The sequence below is a fragment of the Mesoplodon densirostris genome, chromosome 4 (genome assembly GCF_025265405.1).
Source record: "Mesoplodon densirostris isolate mMesDen1 chromosome 4, mMesDen1 primary haplotype, whole genome shotgun sequence".
Lineage (NCBI taxonomy): Eukaryota > Metazoa > Chordata > Mammalia > Artiodactyla > Ziphiidae > Mesoplodon > Mesoplodon densirostris.
In genome coordinates, this window is record NC_082664.1 from 50,234,466 (window position 1) to 50,254,500 (window position 20,035).

Here is a 20,035-nt window from a genome sequence, read left to right on the forward strand (position 1 = left end):
CAGTCGCGGGTCACGTGTTCACTCCAGGGCAGCCACTTCCTGCAGCTGTGGGAATAAGAGCCAGCATGTTGACAATTAGTTTGTGCCTTTCGTGAGGCGTTATGAAAAGCCAGCTGTCGTAAGTACTTAAATTAGTGGTCCTCAATAGCATGCAACGGAGTGCACGGTCTTAAGTACCATTGCTAGCAATTCTGAGTTAGTGGGGGGCCCAATGTCTGCCTTTTTCATCGGCATTCCAGGTGATTCTGAAACAGGTGCTCCAGGGATCACAGTCTAAGAAAAAATGATGTAAGTGGACAAATGCACAAACTCCAAGTGGCCCCTTCACTGGAAGTTTAAAGATGCTTTTGTCGCAGGCACGAATCCTGGGAGATCCAGCATCTCCTTACTAACAGGCTCTGTTACTGGCATAATTTGAAGGACATACAGAAGGGTATCTTGACTGAGAAATCTCCAAGAAGCTGTGAATCTAGAGTTCTAAGCGTTTATCTTCTCTAGTACTCCTTTTAAATCATGAGCAGCTTATGGAGAACAGCATGTTTTCTGTTCAATTTTTTCTTTTTGTAGAGGAGGAATCCCCATGTGGCATACCCATAACATGTTCAAGTGTAAATGCATCTCATGTATCTTCACGGTCCAGCCTGCCAGAGCCTGGACTCTTCCGTATCACCTTTCTCTGTCCCCAGGCACTGTACCCAGGGAGAAAGGCTTTTCAAGAGCCTCATGTGAGTTTTTCCCTCTTTAGGTGCCTCTATTAACAAACCCCTAAAGAAAATTCATGAATTCCTATTTCCTCATCCATCTTGTTATGTGTCATCAGCCTTCTCAAATTAACCATAGAATCGATGGGCGAGGTGGTCCATGGGCTTTCACAATAAAATCGACTGCATATGAAATGAATCTGAAAATTCCATTTATTAAAACAAATACATTGTCCATGGGGGGATGAAAATGTACACATCACATTCAGGTTTTTCTGCTTTAACATTTCTGTATTTCCCTCTCTTTGAAAGATACACTCCATAGATCTTATATAGGAAAAATGTGAACAATTCTAGGGCTGGGAAAACATTAATGTATATGTAACAATTCACCATTGCCAAGAGCAGCTAGAAGCAAATATTAAAAAAAAAAAAAAAAGTACAACAATCCCTTAAGACAGCATGCTTCTCAAAATTCCTTTTGTAAATATGAGTATATGGAGAAATGGTTTAAAACTTTTCCTTGGTGAGCAATCTCTTTCAAATATTATTAGCAAAATTAGCCTCAGTTCAAAGTACTAATTCACACACTCTGACTTAAATAGCACTTGGTTTAAAATGGAAAGAAAAAAAAAGAAAACAGATTTAATATTGAGGATGAGGCAAGATTGGTTTTTTCTTAATAGAGTTTGCACTCTAAATATGAGCTTTATTATTACTGTTTAAAGAATTCCATGGCAGATTTTCATTACTACCCAATATATTATATATGTAAATTAGGGCCTTGAATAATTAAGCTAAGTTTTCCTATTAGTTACCCCTTAAGATAAAATTATGCTGGTGAAAATTATTGTTAAATTTCTAAAAGAATTAAAACTCTTTAGAGGCATAAGTAATCAAAAGATTATTTCCCCCTTAACAAGTAAAAATACCAATGAATCAAAACTCATAGAAAAACTCTGGGACTATAATTCCCTTCTGTAGCACATGAAATTATGAAAAAGTCAAAGATTTTTCTTAAATTTAATTTCAGATGGGCTGTGTATTTTCCGCTTTCTTTCTCCTTTGATAAACAAGGTCACATGAAGTTTGGAACTTCCTTAACTTTTAATTACCAGAGCTATATTCCTAAAAGTTTTAATTCCATTTTAATTGCTCCAAAGACCTAGCTTTACATGAAAATATAGAGTCCTTCTGAGAAAAGTAAATGGTGTGGATTATGAAAAGCATCAGGGTCTTATAATGACGCCTTAATCACCACCAAAGAGTGCTTATTCACAGTTGTTTTTATGTGACCACATATTCAATTCATATTTCTGCTCATTTTTAAAATGTGGTTGGGTTTTAGCTGATTCCACAGTATTACTAAGCCAATGGTACAATACTGTAGTTTAATAAATACTCTGCCAGGTTTTTTCCCCTCTAAATCTTCTTCAGTGTCCCACTGACTGTAGCAAAATCCCAAGGTTTGAACAGAAGTATCTGGTTATAGGAGTGCATTCATACATTTCAACATGTCTTAATATTCTCTTCCCCCTCCCCAGGCATGAGTTTTAATTGGATGTATTTATTTTTTTACCATCATGCCCATACAAGGAGCTAAGGAGAATGTTTATCAAGTCTGTTTCAAGATCTGTCCTTGGCATACTACATCTTTTTATCTTCTTTTTTTCCTTCCTTTCCATCTTTTTTTTTTTTAGTGGGAGGAAGAGAATGGAAAGAGAATAAAATTAATTCAGAAATGGTCTTTCGAGATTTCAAAGCAAACAAGGAATTGTAAGAGAGCCCACACCTGCCTGGGAGTCACACAGAAAAAAATGAGACAGACTTCCAGACCTCCCATTACTGGTGGAACCACAAAGAAAAATCACTTTCAATGTAATTTCTTGGGAAGAGAGAGCTCAAGCTGCAAGGAAGTTTGTAAATAAGACTCTAACAAACAAAGCAGAGAACAAAAACAAATAAAAGATGCTATTGAAAATTTTGGTGGGTAAAAAACAAAGGTCATTTCAGAGGCAAAAAGAGACAGAACCCTTTCTGGTGGAGCTGCTGGGGGCAGCAGCTGCCCCCTTCTCCCTAGCCCGTGAGCAGCCAGGTTCTGAGAGTGGGTCTGGTCTGGAGTTGTGGGTTTATTTCTCCTGATACTTAAACAAACAAGGGCCACCTTTTTTCTTGTTAAGAACAGCACAGAAAGGCTTCTTTCAATCTAGAATTTCTGTGATTCAGGGGAAAAGGGAATTTGCTCAGACTCTTCGATAAAAGCACTTTCCAACTCAGGGTGAATCCTTGCCTCTGTCGCTTGGCACTCCCTGTGCTGCCCTGGGTCCTGGATCAAACCAAAATGCTTTGGATTCTGGAAAATATGTTGAAGATGTGTTGACGCCACTGTTAACTAGGAGGTATTTTAGGCATGGCTAAGGCTCTGAAGTAATCTCAATTTTCAAGATACTGAGTTTTTTCCTCCCCAGCTTCCTTTCTCTTTCATTCTTTTTCTAAACTTTATAGTAAAACTTTTTCTTTACTTTATAGTAAAACTGAATGGATGTAACATGGGGACATTTTCATGCAGTATTACTCAAAAATTGTCACAAATATATGAAAGCACCAATCACAACACATGATTTACTTTTACTTGCAGAATCAAAGCTACCATGTACAAATGTTAGGAACAGTGATAAAAGAATACAGACAACCGGCATTTGTTGTTGTTGTTGTTACCATGAGGATAAACCACGGGGAACATCTCCTTAAACCTTTTGGGTGCTCATCCTTCGAGTTCAATCTTACAGACAAATCAAGCCTTATCTCTTTATTACTCTAATGGGGAGGGGTGGAAGGAGGGGTAGGGGAGAAGGGAAAAAGAAAGGCACAAAGACGAAACATCAACGCCATTAAACCGAACCGCACCTACACTGGACGACTCAGCTCGTCAAAGGGTATTCTAAAGGCAATATTCATTCCAAGAAGGTCATACATATCTGAGCTCAGTACAGCTGTCTGTTTTATTTTTTAAATATGAAGCAGAAACATAAGGTTTGGGAGGGATAGCAGGAAAGAAATGACACCGATTTTATCTTTACATACTCCCCTCCTCCAGGCAATTCTGCGGACATCAGATCTCTTAACTCGGGGTGTGGATCAGCTCTCATTCTCATAAAGGGGACCAGTTCTTTAAACATGCATAGCCTGGAGTCTCCAGGATGGTTCTCCTCCCTCTCTTTAAATGCTGTGGACTAGAAAGGTGCCCACTTTGCTAAAAACTCTACATCAGTGTCCCTGGAGCCCCGAGGCTCCTCAGGTTCCTCTTGAAGACTTAAAGGATAGCACAGAAAAACTTCTTCTCCCTAAATGGGTTCTCTGAAGCCGGAACAGGCGTCAGGAGGGGATCTTCCTTGGCATGCGCTTCACAGTAGGCCATCAAGTCTGCAGCTGCCTTGGACACCTGGAAAAGATGACAAAAACAACCAGAACTTGAGATGGGGCGTCGACGAAGGCATTGATGCAGGCGCAACGAGTCAAGGCTCAGGCCTGGGTGTCCAAACTGCCTGGGTTCAAGTGAAGCAAGATACTCGTGACCCATAAACCTCTGTTTCCTCATCTGCGAAGAAAGGAGCTGATGATCTTGACCTTACAGGATTGTTACAAGCAGGTCCGGGATTAGGGTGAGGTGAGGCTCTGAGGGTACAACACTGAAGGAGGCGTTCAGGGTCATGCAAATATCAACCTTGTATTTGTCCAGCCCTGAGAGTGGGTGTCTCCTCAAATTCTGTGCCCCAGGTAGGTTGCTTTCCTTGTCCTAGTCCCAGCCCTGGCTGCAAGGATTAAGTGAGGTAATTCACATAAATCATTTAGTGCCTGGAACATAGGAAGATTTCCACATAGGCTGGCCATCATTATCATTCTGTAGTTGTGTCTCTCTGCTTCAGAAATTGTGCTAGGGATGCCTAAAGCCATGTTGATTTCCTTTTTTAACAAACACATCAGAGATATTATATACTTATACATACACACATAACCTTATATGTTATGCATTTTTATATTTTATATATATTATGTATGATAAGATATTAGTATGTTATAACTTATTACACATTATATATATTCCTTCAGTCAAGCATTGCACCCTTTAGGGAGTCCCACTGGGAGGCTGGTCAGTGATCTCAGTGATGCTGTTGTTTCATAACACTTCTCACAACACTTCTGTAGCTCCTTGTTGGTAGTCTTCTGGAGTACCTTCCTTTGATCAGCTTTGACAGTGGCAAATTTTCACTACTTGAGAGGGGATTTAATTTGGGGTAGTAAACTAAAAGTTATTTGTAACCACATCTGGGGACTAGGTGGATGATGATCCATCTGGGGAATGCCACTGGGGGTCAAAAATCATAAAGTCAAGAGTCAATTTCTTACGTGACCTCATACGTTTGCTCTGGAAATCACTCCAAACATTTTCCACATCACTGTACTACTAAAATAGCCTCTCAAAGTGACTACTGAAAGGATAATCCTCTGTAAGAGTGGAGAGATTATAGTATTTCTGAAAAGATTCACTGCCCCTCCTATATGTGGGTTATACATACCCATACAATGGCATCAGACTTGCTCTGGCCAATGAGACATGAGTAGTAGTGATGTGAGTCACTTTGGGGCAGAAGCTTCAAGAACCAATGCATAGTTTGCCTCTGCCATTTTGTCTAACTGAAATAATTTACTGTAAACCACCTTAATTGATTCAGAGGTTTTAGTAAAACATGGTGGCCATACTCTTGATTTGTTCCTTGTCCCAGGATTGAGTTGATTAGAACTTTGTCACTTAAAGGCTTTTCAATGTTATAGTGTACAGGTTGGAAATGAGAATCAATTTCATCTTCTGATCCCATAAATCTTTGAATGTTTGGACTCTATCTTCCGTTTTTCTCATACCAGATAGAGGCAATATTCCAGGTAGAGGTTGCTTGAAGGTAACATGGTGTGGAGTGGCAGCTATCTGTGATGACATGTGGGTGAGAAGAAGAATGAAAAGTATATCTTTGCTATTGTAGCCTCTAAGAATCAGAGGAGAGAGCCTTTTGTTACTGCAACAAAACCAAGTCTATGCTGACTGATATAAAGAGGTATAGGTACTGATATGTGTGTTAGTTTCCTCTTTCTGGCTAAACAAAACACAATCTAGGTGGCTTAAAATAACAGTAATTTATTCCCTCAGTCAGTGCTAGAGGCTAGAAGGTTGAGGTCAAAGTGTCAGCAGGGTTGGTCCTTACTGGAGGCTCTGATGGAGAAGCATCTGTTCCATGCTTCTCAATCAGTGTCTGGTGGTCGCTGGCACTTGGTGTACCTTGGCTTGTAGATGCATCATTCCACTTTCTGCCTCCACCTTCACATGGTATTCTCTCCTGTGGGTCTCTGTCCTTGCATGGCATTCTCCTCTTTGCCTATGTCCAAATATCCTACACACCAGTCATCAGATTAGGCTCACCCTAATCCAGTATGACCTCAACTTAACTTGATTACATCTATAAACACCCTACTTCCAAATAAAATCACATTCTAAGGTTCTAGGTGGGCATCAATTTTAGGGGATGCTCTTCAACCCAGTATAGCATATTTGTGTAAAAGTCAGTCTCACTATTTTTAAATTGTAAATCATTTTTTTATTTATCTTTATTCTAGCTCCACTGAGATATAATTCACATATAATGTTGTGTGAGTTTAAGGTATACAGTGTAATCATTCAATACACTTCTATATTGTGAAATGATTACCACAGTATGGTTAGTTAACACCCCAACACCTCACATAATTACCTTTTTCTTTAATTGTGGTGAGAACATTTAAGAGTTACTTTCTTAGCAACTTCAAGTATGTAATTCAGTATTGTTAACTACAGTCACCACATTGTACATTAGCTCCCCAGAAGTTATTCTTCTTATAACTGGAAGTTTGTATCCTTTGACTGACATCTCCCCATATCCCTCACCACCCCCAGCCCCTGACAACCACCATTCTACTCTGTTTCTCTGAGTTCAGGTTTTTTAGATTCTACATATAAGTGACGGTATTCATCTTTCTCTGTCTGACGTGTCTCACTAACATAATGCCCTCCGAGTCCACCCAAATGGCAGAATATCCTTCTTTCTCATGGCTGAATAATACTCCACTGTAAATATATAATACATAATACATCTTCTTTCTTCATTCATCCGCAGATGGACTTAAGTTGTTTCCATGTCTTGGCTATTGTGAATAGGGCTGCCATGAATATGCAAGTGCAGATACCTCTTTGAGATCTTGATTGGCCATATATATATATATCAGAAGTAGGATTGCTAGATCCTATGATAGTTCTATTTTTAATTTTTTGAGGAACCTCTGTACTATTTTCCATAGTGGCTGTACCAATTTATGTTCCCATCAATAGTACACAAGGGTTCCCTTTTCTCCACATCCTTGCCAACACTTTTTATTGCTCGTCTTTTTTGGTAATAGCCATTCTAACAAGTGTAAAGTGATATCTCATTGTGGTTTTAATTTGCGTTTCCCTGATTAGTGGTATTGAACATCATTTCACACACTCGTTGGACATTTATATCTTCTTTGGAATAAAGTCTATTCAGTTCCTCTGCCCATTTTTAAATCAGATTGTTTGTTTGCTATTAAGTTGTATGAATTCTTTACATTAACCCTTTATCAGATACAAGGTTTGACATTTTTCTCCCATTCCATAGTTTGCTTTTTCATTTTGTTGACTCTTTCTTTTAATGTGTGGAAGCTTTTTAGTTTCATGTAGTTGCACTTATTTATTTTTGTTTTTCTTGCATGTACTTTTGGTGTCATATCCAAGAAATCATTGCCAAGATCAATGTCAAGGAGCTTACCCTGTATGTTTTCTTCTAGGAGTTTTACAGTTTTAGATCTTATATTGAAGTCTTTGATCCATTTTGAGTTAACTTTTGTGAGTAGGATAAGGCAGGGGTCCAGTTTCACTTTGCTGCCTGTGATTATCGATTTTTCCCAACACCACTTATTGAAGAGACTATCATTTTCCCATCAAGCACTCTGGTTCCTTTGTCAAATATTAGTTGATGGTATATGCTAGGGTTTATTTCTGGGTTCTTGATTCTGTTTCATTGTTTCATTTGTCTATTTTTTATGCCATACTCTTTTTTATTACTATAGCTTTGTAATATAGTTTGAAATCAGGGAGTGTAATGCCTCCAGCTTTGTTCCTCTTTCTCAGAATTGCTTTGGCTATTTGGAGTCTTTTGTGGTTCCATATGAATTTTATGATTTATTTTTTTATTTCTGTGAAAACATCCATTGGAATTTTGATAGAGATTGCATTGAATCTATAGATGGCTTTGGGTAGTATGGACATTTTACAGATGTACAGAAGAAACGTATGGACACCAAGGGGGTAAAGCCACGGGTGGTGGTGGTGGTGGTGTGATGAGTTGGGCAATTGGGATTGACATGTATACAATGATGTGTATAAAACTGATGACTAATAAGAACCTGCTGTATAAAAAAATAAATTAAATTAAATTAAAAATTTTTTTAAATTAATTCTTCTGATCCATGAACACAGGATATCTTTCCATTTATTTATGTCTTAATTTCTTTCATCAGAGTCATAATTTTTAGTGTACAGATCTTTCAACTCCTTGAGTAAATTTATTCCTAAGTATTTTATTTTTGAAGCTATTGTGAATGGGATTTTCTTTATTTCTTTTTCAGTTATTTCATTGTTAGTGTACAGAAACACAATTGATTTTTGTATGTTGATTTTTTATCTGGCTACTTTACTGAGTTCATTGATTAGCTCTAACAGGTTTTTTTGTTTTATTTTTTGGTGAAATTTTTAGGGTTTTCTCTATATAAGATCATCATCTACAGAGACAATTATACTTTTTTTGTTTCTATTTAAATATCTTTTATTTTTTCTTCCCTGACTGTTCTGGCTAGGACTTCCAGTACTATGTTAAATAGAGTCATGAGAGTGGGTAACCTTGTCCTATTTCTGATCTTACAGGAAAAGCTTTTAATCTTTTACCATTGAGTATGATGTCAGCTGTGGGCTTGATATATATATGGATTTTATTATGTTGAGATACATTCCTTCTATACCCAATTTGTTGAGAGTTTTTATCAAGAAAGGGTGTTGTATTTTGTTAAATTTTCTTTCTGCATCTAAATGAGATGATCATATGATTTTTATCTTTCATTCTATTAATGTGATGTATCACATTTATTGACATGCATACATTGCACTATCCTTGTATCACAGGAATAAATCCCACTCGTTTGTGGTATATGATCCTTTTAATGTGCTGTTGAATTCGGTTTGCTAATATTTTGTTGAGAATTTTAGCATTCATATTCATCAGGGATATTGGTTTACAGTTTTCTTTTCTTGTAATGTCCTTATCTGGCTTTGGTATCAGGGTAATGCTGGCCTGTAAAATAGTTTGGAAGTATTCCCTACTCTTCAATTTTTTGGAAGAATTTGAGAAGAACTGGCATTAATTTTTTAAATGTTTGGTAGAATTCACCAGGAAAGCCATCTGGTCCTGAGATTTTCTTTATTGGGAAATTTTTGATTACTGATTCAATCTCCTTACTAGTAACTAGTCTGTTCAGATTTTCTATTTCTTTCTTTTTTTAAAAAATAATTTTAGGGCCTCCCTGGTGGCGCAAGTGGTTGAGAGTCCGCCTGCCGATGCAGGGGATACGGGTTCGTGCCCCGGTCTGGGAGGATCCCATATGCCGCGGAGCGGCTGGGCCCGTGGGCCATGGCCGCTGAGCCTGCGCGTCCGGAGCCTGCGCGTCCGGAGCCTGTGCTCCGCAACGGGGGAGGCCACAGCGGTGAGAGGCCCGCATACCGCAAAAAAATAAAAAAAAAAATAAATAATAATAATAATAATAATAATTTTAGTTATTTATTTTTTAATTTTGGCTGCGTTGGGTCTTCATTGCTGTGTGTGGGCTTCCTCAAGTTGCGGAGAGTGGGAGCTACTCTTCATTGCGGTGCACGGACTTCTCACTGTGGTGGCTTCTCTTTGTTGCAGAGCATGGGCTCTAGGCACGCGGGCTTCAATAGTTGTGGCTCATGGGCTCTAGAGTGCAGGCTCAGCAGTTGTGGCGCACAGGATTAGTTGTTCCGTGGCATGTGGGATCTTCCTGGATCAGGGCTTGAACCCATGTCTCCTGCATTAGCAGGCGGATTCTTAACCACTGTGCCACCAGGGAAGTTCCCAGATTTTCTATTTCTTAATGATTCAGTCTTGGTAGGTTTTGTGTTTCTAAAAACTTATCCATGTCTTTTAGGTTATCCAATTTGTTGCATATGATTGTTCATAAGTAGTCTCAGAATCTTTTGTATTTCTGTGATATCAGTTGTAATGTCTCTTCTTTCATTTCCAGTTTTACTTATTTGAGTCTTTTCTTTTTTTCTTAGTCTAGCTAAAGGTTTTTCAATTTTGTTCCATCTTTTCTAAAAACACAGCCCTTATGTTTGCTGATTTTTTCTGTTGTTTTTCTGGTCTCTATTTCATTTATTTCTGCTCTTTGTGTTTGCTTCCTTCTGGTAATTTTGTGCTTAAGCTATTTTTTTCTTGTTCCTTGAAGTATACAGTTAGGTTGTTTATTTGAAATCATTTTTAGCTTTTTCTTAATGTAGGTGTTAATCACTATAAACTTCCCTCTTAGAACTGCTTTTGCAGCATCCCATATATTTTGGTATGTTTTGTTTCCTCTTTTTGTTTGTTTCAAGATTAAAAAAATTTTTTTTTTGTATTTCTTCTTTGATTCATTGCTGGTTATTCACAAGTGTGTTGTTTAATTTCTGCACATTGGTGAACTTCTCAGTTTTACTCCTGTTATTGATTTCTAGTTTCATACAGTTGTGATTGGAAAAGATTCTTGGTATGATTTCAAGCTTCTTAAATTTGCCAAGACTTGTTTTATGACCTATTATTTGACCTATCCTAGAGAATGTTCCGTGTGCACTTAAGAAGAACGTATATTCTGTGGCTGTTGGATGTGACGTTCTGTATATGTTTGTTAGGTTAACTTGGTCTAAAGTATAGTTCAAGTTCAACATTTCCTTATTGATTTTCTGTCTGGATGATCTATCCATTGTTGAAAGTGAGGTATTAAAGTTCCCAGCTATGATTGTATTGTCTATTTCTCCCTTTAGGTCTGTTAATATTTGCTTAATGGTACTAATGGTTAATATTTGCTAAATAGGTACTCTGATTTTGGGTGTGTATAGATTTATGATTACTGTATCCTTTTAATAAATTAACCTAGTTATCATTATATAATGACTTTCTTTGTCTCTTGTTACAAGTTTTGACTTAAATTCTCACTCTTTAATAGGTATTACATTGCTTATAAAAATATTTTTATTGTGTTTCTATTTTGTTCCAGACATTAAGTTTTCTCTATTGATCTACAAAATAATCCTGAGGTAGGAACTATTATCCTCCTTTTATAGATGAATAATTTAGGCTCAGTACATTGCATGAGTCGTTCAATGTCATATAGCAAAGCACACAGCAGAAGAACTTGAACGTTAATGTTTTGCCATTAAGCCACAGCCATCTACATACAAACTACTCAAATGCAGGGGTAGTTCCAAAGGTTGATTGAAATTCTTTGTGCATCTTTATGAAATGCTATTATGACAGAACAAAAGGAAACAGCCTGTTCTTGTCTTAGCTCCTGTAAATGAAAGCAAAGAACAGACTTTCAGAATCTTAATGACCTCTTTTTGGTTTTGCTTTTTTAATTGTTTGAGCTGTAGTCATTATTATGCCAAATGGGAGCTTAGCTGCAAGCAGCAGAGACTGGAAAATAGTAATATGTAAAACTTACTTGTTAACAAGAGATCCAACAGTATCCCTACTCATCTGCAATGCTCACATACAAATATGTGGCAGGAACTGTCAAAATCTTTTTATGGTACAGGAAGTACTATACTGGGCAAAATTTAATAGCTTAGACTTGCTCATATCTTGTATTTGAACACTTGACTCTGAACAATTTCCTTCTAAAAATATATCATGTGTTTTATCATGTTTCCTCAACTAGATTGCAATCTCCTGTGGGTGATGGTCCAATACAATGTCAGAATCCTAGCAGTGATTAGAACAATTGCTAATATTTGTCTGCCCTTGCTACATGTCAGAACTGTGCTAACCACTTTACATACAGTATTTTATTTAATCCTTACAACAACATTATGGGTCACAAGCTATTATTATTATCCTCATTTTTAATATGTGAAGCTGGGGCTTCATTAGGTAAACATTTGCCCTAGTTCTCACAGCTCGTGAGTACCTGAGTCATGAATCTCAGTGTTCTTGACTTAATCTTTATGAATGCTCTTTCTTTCGAACCCATAGCTTCATCCTTGTTCCTTACTTTTCAGTGAGTCACAGCAACAGTCTGCCTGGCAAATCTTCTTGCTTTCTAACTATCCTTGCTAACAATGTGCATACAGATTCTTTTACGTTTCACATTCCTAGGCCTAGTTCTTCCATGAAGACTTCACCAGTAACTTTAGGTAATCTCTCCCTTTTCCATCCTGTTGATTCTTCCGACAAAAATATCTCAAATTTGGGAGGTGATCAAGATGGCAGAGTAGGAGGACCTGGAACTTACCTACCCCCACAAATACAACAAAAAAAACACCTAAATGTGGAACACTTCTCACTGAAAACTAACCGGAAACTGGCAGAAAACTCCTGAACAACCAAGGCTGAAAGAAAGATCTACACAGAATTGGGTTGGAAGGGAAGAGAAGAAATCAGGTCAGGACCTGTGGCCCAGGGAGGGGACTCAGAAGAAAAGGGAGATTATAGGGGTAGAGATCCTCCCTGGGGAGTGAATGGTTCGAGCTACATATTGTAGGCTCCAGTCCTGGGGTCTGGCACAAGGTAGACAAGCTCCCTTGGCTGATTGGAGGGCTGGGGGGACTAACACAAGGGCTGTGGGAAGCCCGGACTCTGTCTACTTGTGAGGAATGCACATACGTGCTTGATTTCTCCTGAGGCAGAGTGGAGAGGGCTGACTGAAACTGCATGGGTGGCTGACTGGTTTCCCATGACCGCCTGGTGCTCTCCAGCTTGAGGAGTGAATACTCCAGCCCTGTTTACATCATGTCATAGCTCCACACTGGAGTGAACGCTGCCATGACAGAAAGAACTCAGCTAAGAGACACAGAGGTGGCTCAGATCTGAAGCACTGTGTGAGCAGGGTGGGGGCAGCCATTACTGGCACTCACACAGGCAGTGCATCAGAAGCAGCCTGGAACTCTGTGGCTGGACCACTGCAGCTTGTACCCTGTCAGACGCTGAGAGCCCAAGTGGGCCCCTCTTGCTCCAGCACTGCTCCCAAGGGTGCTGGTGCTGGGAGAGGGGAGAGTTCACACTTAAAGGGAACAGAGCCAGATCAAACCTGACCCTCAGAGCTTCTGCTCCAGCAACTTGGGACCTGCCCGAATCCCAATTAGGGCAGTAACAGCCACTGAGCAAACAGGAAGCCCTGGCTCACACCTGGCTCTGGCCCTAGCCTCTCCACCTCCAGCCCCACCTCCTACCAAGGTGATAGCTGCCAGCACACCCTGAGGAAAGACATGACTTGTGTTCACGTCAAATCCAGCTCTCCTACCAAAGCCGTTGAGTACACGCTGACTGTATAGGGATGCTCCCAGAAAAATATCTCAAACTTGTCCCCTTATTGTCACCTCTCTTGCAACTACCCTGGTCCAAGCCTCCACCTTCTTTTCCCACAATTACTGAAATAACCTCTTAAATAAAAAATTCCAAGGGATATTTTATAGCCTGAATGTTTGTGTCCCCACCCCACCCCCAATTCATATGTTGAAATCTAATCCCCAGTGTGATGGTGTTTGGAGTTGGGGCCTTTGTGGGGTGACTAGGTCATAAGAGTAGAGCCCTCATGAATGGAATTAGTACTCTTATAAAAGAGACCCCGGAGAGGTCCCTTGCCCCTTTAACCATGTGAGGTCACAGAGAGAAGGTAGCCTTCTACAAATCAGGAAGCAGGCCCTTACTAGACACCATATCTACTGACACCTTGATCTTGGACTTATAGTCTCAGAACTGTGAGAAATAAATATCTGTTGTTCATAAGCCACCTAGTGTATGGCATTCTGTTATAGTAGCTCAAATGGACTAAGACAGGATCCATGAATAGAATGCAGGGTGTGCTCTGTTAAGTTCAATGATTTAAAAAAATTACATCTTTATTTTCACTAATCTGAAATGGAAATCTAACATTTCTTTCCATTATAGATGTAGACAACACAATTAGCATTAACAGTTTCTGTGACTTAGTCACCAATAAAAATCAGATATTTTCCATCACATTACAGCTACTGCAGATATCTCAACATTTATTTACGTTCTTTTGCTTTATAAGTATAGACCCACTATTACATCCTATATAATCAGTTAATAAAGAAGTATATATATTTAGCTGTACCACAAATGTTTTCTGATAAACTATATTTTAATATAATTGGCTTCCTTTGTAATTTAAAAACATTATTCTGAGAAGGAGACCATATGCTTCGGCAGACAGCCAAACAGGTCTAGGGGCACAAAAGATTTTAAGAATCTCAATTGTAAATAACTTCTCTACTTTTACAAGTGTGCCAGGAGTAGTACTCTCCATACTACAGCTAGAAAGATATTTTTAAAATATAAATGGACTCATATCACTCCCCTAATTAAAACTTTCAAGAGCTTCCCATTGTACTTTGTGGAAAACCAAGACATCATAAAAACAGCCTGTGGGTCCTGCTTACTTTGGGCCTGTCATCTCTCCAATTTCATGTTGTAGCATTTTTTCCTCCCACACAGGTCTCCCCTCTCTAAGTTCGTGAAAGCTCCAAGTTCTTTTCTGCCTCAGAGCTTCACATATACAGTTCCCTGGAACGGTCTTCTCCCCATCTCCTCACCAGGCTGGCTCCTTCTCTTCCTTCAGGGGTGAAATACCATTCTTTGCAGAGTCTTTATTGACTACCTCATCCAATAATGACTTTCCTCATTAGCCTCTTTCAGAGCAACCCATCCTTTTCCTTCACAGAAAAACATTTATTACAATTTATAATTACAAGCATTGTTTGTTTGTTTGATGTTTGATGTTTCCCTTTTGGCATTCTGCTCTATGAAGGCAGCAATCATATCTATTTTATTCACGACTGTGTCATCAGTGCCGGCACATAGGAAACACTCAAATAATTGCTGAAGAAGTTCTCAGATACAATCTTAATCAACAAATACTCCATTCACCTAATATTTACTGAGTACCTAATTGCCAGTCACAGTTCTGGGGGATTGGCATAATCAGGGAACAAAATAAACAAAGCTTCCTGTCCTTGTGGAACGTATGCAGTATTCTAGACTTCCAATTCTGATGATGATGGAGGAACAGCAAACAATTAAACCCTCCTGCTTTAACTTAAAAACTGAAAAAAAAAAAAAGTGAACAAATGTTTTTTAAGTAGTAGAGAACAGGCAGCAGAGGACAGTGATCCCTGAGAGAAGGGAGGCAAGAAAAGCCCCAAGAATGTTTCAGCAGTACTGCTTGAAAATGGTTTCTAGGCCACAGCACAGGGAGGGGCTACCCAAACAGATTTCATGAACCTCCTTGAGTTGAGGAGAGAGTGACAGAGAAGAAAGAGCTACACACATATACAAACAAAGAGAGAGAGAGAGAGAGAGAGAGAGAGAGAGAGAGAGAGAGAGTGAGAGAGAGAGTGAGACAGCATGAGAGAGCAATCTGGAGGCCTCCAGAGGATTCCTTTTGAGTCTTTAGCTAATTACTGATCAGCACATATGTGGGAGAAAACTGCTTGAGGCTGTGCAAAGAATTTCAGAAAGGATCAAGTAAAACAATCCCTGGTGATCACACAGGGCTGGAATAGTTTGTGTTTCTACTGGCTAGAGTACATAGATCTCTTAACACATAGGGGATTAAGCAGAGTCTTAAAAAGGGTATGTTCAGTAGTGGTGCCAAGTAGGCCTTGGTTAAAGGGTATTGTGGACCCACCTATCAAAGTTTAAAAGTAAGCCTTGAACAGATCAAAATGTTTCCAAGTAACTTAATTGGACCTCAGAACAAACCCCCCAAATATTTAAAGAAACAAGAAATTTCATTATGCCACAAAATAAAATTCACAATGTCTGGAATCCAAAAAAAAAAAAAAAATCCAGACATACAAGTAAGTAGGGGGAATAAATCTATCCCATAATGAGGAGAAAAATTAATCCAAATTGATTAATCTCATAATGAGGAGAAAAAGACCCAGAACTGACATAGATGATAAAATTAATAGATAAGGATGCTGTTAAAACAGCTATTGTAAATATTTTCTATATAATCAAGAAAATAAAGGAAAGCAAAACAGGAATAAAAGAGACATGGAAGATATTAAAAAGACCCAAATCAAATTTCTAGAGATACAAAACACACTGAATGGAATTAGCACCTGATTAGACATTGCAGAAGAAAAGATTGGTGAACTTGAAGACAATAATGGGAACTCTCCAAAGTGAAGCACAGAGAGAAAACAGACTGAAAAAACAAACAAACAAAAAAACCCCCCAAATACAGAAAACAACCCCCTGCAAAAAAATCCCAGAACACACTGAGCTAGGAGACAACTTCAAGTGGCCTAATATACATATAATTGGAGTCTCTGAGGAGAGGAGAAAGATGGTGTGTGGAAGAGAGGAAAGAAAAAATATTTGAAGACATAATAACTGAAAATTTCCGAATTTGATAAAAACTACAAACCCACAGGTTTAAGTAACTCAACAAAATCCAAATGAAAAAATATGAATCAAACTACACCAATGCACAGCATAATCAAATTGCTTATATAGTATTTGAGTAGGAGGATGGAGAGAAGAAAATGAAACATAATAAATAGCTATAGAGAATGTGAGATGGTAGTAAGTTTTATAAGAAAATGAAAAGTAGAGAAGGGTAAAAGGGGTTAAGAGTGTATATATGGGTGGGGGGCATGGAAGACAGGTTGCAATAGTTAGGCTTAATTGAGAAGGTAATCAATCTTTGAGTAAAAACTTATACAATAAAATTTATGGTAAGAGAAATGGGGAGCCACTGATGTATTTTAAAGAAGCATTCTGGATGCTGTGTTGAGAATAGGACTCTATGGGAGTAAGGGTAGAAGTGGAGGTTCCTGGAGACTACTGCTGTAATCTAAGTGAGAGGTGACAGTGGTTCAGAACAGAGAAATAGCAGCAGAGGTGGTGATGAGAAGTATAATTCTGGAAAAACAGCATTTCAATCTAGAATCACAGGATTTCAATCTAGAATCACAGGATTTTATGATGGATTAGAGATAGTGTGTGAATAAAAAATAAGAACTAAGGATAACTCTAAGTTTTTGGACTGATCTAATGGAAAGATGGAGTTGCCATCATTTCAGCTGCAGGGAGAGAAGATTTGGGGAGGAAGACTGGGAATTCAGTTTTAGAAAGGTTGACATTGAAACATTTGTTAATGAGATATACAATGCTGGAGTTAGAAGCAAGATTGAGATTAGAGACATAAATTTGGGACTTGAGGCCATATAGATGGTACATAAAGCCTTGGGAATGAGTAAGATCACCAAAGGAGTACATTTAGATAGAAAAGAGAGGAACAAGGGTTGAACCCTGGAACAACTTCAATGTAAGAAGTTGGGGAGCCTGAGAGGAACAGCAAAGGAAATTTAAAAGGAGTAGCTTGTGACAGTGGGGAGTACTGAGAGCCAAATGAAGAAAGTGCTTCAAGACATAAGGAATCATCAACCATGTCAATAGGTCAAGTAAGATGAAAACTGAGAATTGACTACTAGATTTAGTAATTTGAAGTCATTGGTGACCTTGATGAGACAAGCTTCAGTGGAATGGTGGAGTGAAATGGGTGTAGAGCAAATGGGGCCTCCTCCTCCTTCTTCTTTATGAACAATTCAATCTTAAAGGCTTAGGGTAGGACCAAGCAAGGTATTATAGTTTCCACAGTAGGTCAGGGGCCCGTGGTGGGATGTCAGAGCTGGAGCAATGTGAGGAGAGCATCTGTGCAGGGGGCAGCCTGGTGAGGCTTATGGCAGCCCAAGCGGGATGTGAAGGTATCTGCATCAGGCAGAGAGGTTATGGAGTGGGAGCTTGGTTCCATACATGGGAGTTGATCAAATAAGGATAAGAGGAGCCAGGTTTCTCACCAACAGTGAGGGGAGTTACAAATATGGAAAGTAGAAAGCTGGAATGAACCCTGTGGTGTAGGATAGGACCCGGTGGTGTTGATGTGAACTCATGGTTACATATACACATATGTACAGATAAAGAAATATAGATGGAAAAGTGTGTGTGTGCGTGCACACATGCCCTTGTGTGCATGCGTGTGTGAATTCTCTAGCTCTGTCCACTGAGAGGACCCAGGAGCAGCAACTCTTCAGCAATGAGCACACTTAGCATAAGAGATCTAGATTTCTAAATACCATTCTCAAGGGAACTAGTGCTCTTGGAGAAAAGAATGGTTCCAGGGCTGGGCCAGGGAAATAACAAGAGGACCCTAGAGAATCTTTTTGTGCCGAACACTAAAGAAGTACTCAAAGAATGAGGGAGACATTTCAAAGGACACAGTAGCCAATGATTTAGCCTGTGCCAATTTAAACATAAAAAAATTAATGATGACAGTATCAGATTATAAATCATTCAATAAAAGAGGAAACCACAAGTGCATAATAAATTTTAAAAAATAGAATGTTTGATGAGGAATGGGATAGTTATATAGCCTCAAGATCCTTCCCTCAAATTCCAAATATTTCTTAATTACAAAGGAACAAAGAATACCTTTACATGGAGAAACCTGAAAGACACCACCTTAGTCAAGTAATTAAGGTTAATATCACCAGTGACAAGTTGAAATCATGTGCCACTGATAGAATGCAGTGAGATGGACACCCCATCAGCTCTCTGCTATTAATGTTTTGTTACTTTAATTAAATCATAAAGAAACAGCAGACAAACCTAAATTGAGTGACATTCTATAAAATAATGGCCTATAATCTTAAAAAATGTCAAGGTCATAAGAGTCAAGGAAGTCTTCTACGGAACTGTGCCTGACAGGACAGTTAAATGCAACCCATGATTCTGAACTGGGTTCTTTTGCTCAAAGGGACATTATTGGGATGATTTGCAATACTTAAATGGGGTCTGAGGAGTAGAAGGTAGTGATGTATCAATGTTAATTATGCATGATGATTATATTATGATTATGTAGAAGAATGTTTTTACTTGTAGGAAATATTAAAGTATCCAGAGGTGATAGGGCACCTGTTGACAACTTTTCTCAAATGGTTCAGGGAAAAACAAAATTCTTTGCCTTGTATTTGAAACTCTTCTGTACCTCTGAGGTTATTTCTGGAGTAAAAGTATTTTTTTCTAAAGAAAGGGAAAAGAGATATTAGACACAGTGAATATGGACAACTTTCTCAAGAAGTTATGTTGCAAAGCAGAGCAAACAAATGAGGCAGTTGCTGGAGGAGGAAATGGGGGGTTCAAGAGAAGAAATTTAAATTTTATTTAAGATGGAGAAGTAACACTATGTTTGAATAGTTGTTGGAAAGGGTGAAATAGAGAACCAAAACTGGTGATTCAGAATGGGCAGTGAACTGCTGGAGCACGTTCCTGATGAGGGAGATGAGATCTGATGTGCAGTGAAGGAATTTACTTTTGATAAGAGCAAGGATCTCCCTGGATTGACAACTGCTGAAACCCAGCTACCCAGCAACCTCACCAAACTAGACTGGGGCTGAGAACCAGGGAGTAAGGGCTGGGGGACTCTAGACAGTCCCAATAAAAGCCATCAGATTGTGATTTTAGGCTCTGAAAAAATAGGAACCCATTCTAGGCAAATGCCCTGACAGCTTTAAGAAGAAGCAGTTGCCAGTAAGGATAAAAACCAGACCCAAGAATTTAAATGGTGAGTAAGTCTATAGCTCTGTCTTCATTACATCCTGAAATGGAAACACATTTTAAAATTAATGTTGCATAATGCTTGCAAGCCACCAGGCCAACAAGCACTGATAGGTCGTCACTGCCTATGTACGTGGGAAGTTGCCTGTGTGTTAAGGGTATCAGTCATTCAATCACTCCTTCAGTTGAATTGCCTGCACTGATAGAGCCATCAAGGATTGACAACTTTAAATCGATGCTTAAAAGGACTTGAAAGATCACGCTGGGATGAGAAGTTATTGTGAACATCGAACATTGCCTGTCACAAGCCTGGCAAGA

At 38.8% G+C, this 20,035-nt stretch overlaps 1 protein-coding gene across 2 annotated transcripts in view; it reads right to left on the minus strand.

Moving 5' to 3' along the window:
- Nucleotides 1–896: 896 nt before the first annotated feature.
- The window catches only part of GNG2 (G protein subunit gamma 2), a 140,045-nt gene continuing 120,906 nt past the window's right edge, over nt 897–20,035 (minus strand). For both annotated transcript variants that reach the window (XM_060096218.1, XM_060096217.1), the window contains one exon: nt 897–4,143. In XM_060096218.1, the coding sequence (XP_059952201.1) occupies nt 4,015–4,143 (129 nt within the window). In that variant the 3' untranslated portion in view covers nt 897–4,014. The remainder of the gene's footprint in view (nt 4,144–20,035) is intronic.